Genomic DNA, 1,243 nt, shown 5'->3' on the forward strand with positions numbered 1-1,243 from the left:
TCGAGTAAGGAAAAGGTTTTTAGTTGATTTCGAGTTTTTAAATCTCAGATCTATTTTGTTAAACATCAGCAAAAAAGATGTCTTCTACTATGGATATAACCTTGATGGAGATGTCTCTAGAGGAAGAAGAAGTTCCTTTTGATATGCCAGCTCTACCTGAATTCTCATATTCTGAAAAAAAACGTTTTAAGCTTGATTGGTCGCATTCTTAACCCCGAAGCTCAACCCATGGACCAATTGATTCGTAGTATGCCAAGATAATGGCAGAAGGTTGGTAGGTGTAGAGGTGTAGCCTTATCAAAAGAAAAGTTTCAGTTTTTCTTCAATTCTGAGCATGATCTGGTGGAAGTTATAGAGAAAGGTTTACAGACCTTCAATGATTGGACTATCGTGGTGGATAGATGGTCTGAGAACCCTCCAGATAACTTCCTACAGTTCACGTCCATCTGAATCCAAATGTGGAATTTACCGATAAACTTCTATACTGAAAAGGCTCTCACAGCTTTAGGAGAACAGATTGGTCAAGTTTTAGAGGTGTCTTTCGATACGGAGAAGCCACAACTTCAGGAGTTTGTCAGAGCAAAAGTTCTCTTTGACGTCTCTAGACCTCTTCGAAGAACAAAAGTGGTTAATCTGCTGAAGGGGGAAACAACTTCAGTTTACTTTGAGTATGAAAGAGTACAGAAAAGGTGTTTTGAATGCCAAAGGATGACTCATGATAACGTCTCTTGCCCCCTAATTCAGAGGAAAAAGCAATTAGAGGCTGATGCAAGAAGAGCGGGAACTCCGATAGTGAAAGCTAAGAAAGATCCAGTTTTGAAGGAGTCAGATCCACTATTCGGGGTTCTTAAAGAAGATCAAGTTGGGATAGACCCCAATACAGGGAGACCTAAAATTGCGCCTGTGGTATTGGAAGGGATGAGGCAGTATTTAAGAGTAGCTAATGAGGAGGAATAGGTCTTAAGGATGAATAAAGTTAAATCGTCAGTCAGTGAGGTGGAAAAGGATCCCTTAGCTCAAAAGTCTATCTTAAGGTTGGAGCCTCTGCCAATCTTTCACCAAGAATTATCCAAAGGAAAGGGAAGGGTTTTTAGTTATGAAAAGGCTACAGGACAAGAGAGGGTTTCGAGAGATCTTGAGTTGGTTATTCCCACTTTATCATCGCATTCTCAGGGACCCAGTCACTCTTGGCAGATGGAAGCTGACACATCCTTCTCAGCAGAGCATTCAGGTAATTTCTTGG

The 1,243-nt window shown here is 40.8% G+C and overlaps 1 protein-coding gene across 1 annotated transcript; it reads left to right on the forward strand.

The window, feature by feature from the left end:
• Positions 1–456: 456 nt before the first annotated feature.
• LOC147920958 (uncharacterized protein At4g02000-like) lies at positions 457–957 on the forward strand. The gene has a single exon (XM_087501309.1). It carries the CDS (start codon positions 457–459, stop codon positions 955–957), a length of 501 nt encoding a protein of 166 aa, XP_087357435.1.
• The last annotated feature ends 286 nt before the right edge of the window (positions 958–1,243 follow it).

This window comes from Camelina sativa, chromosome 19, assembly GCF_030686135.1.
Source record: "Camelina sativa cultivar CO46 ecotype springtype chromosome 19, ASM3068613v1".
In the NCBI taxonomy this organism is placed as follows: Eukaryota; Viridiplantae; Streptophyta; class Magnoliopsida; order Brassicales; family Brassicaceae; genus Camelina; species Camelina sativa.

Coding starts and splice junctions, on each gene's coding strand:
- LOC147920958 (XM_087501309.1), top strand. CDS start 457: ATGTGGAATTTACCGATAAACTTCTATACTGAAAAGGCTCTCACAGCT.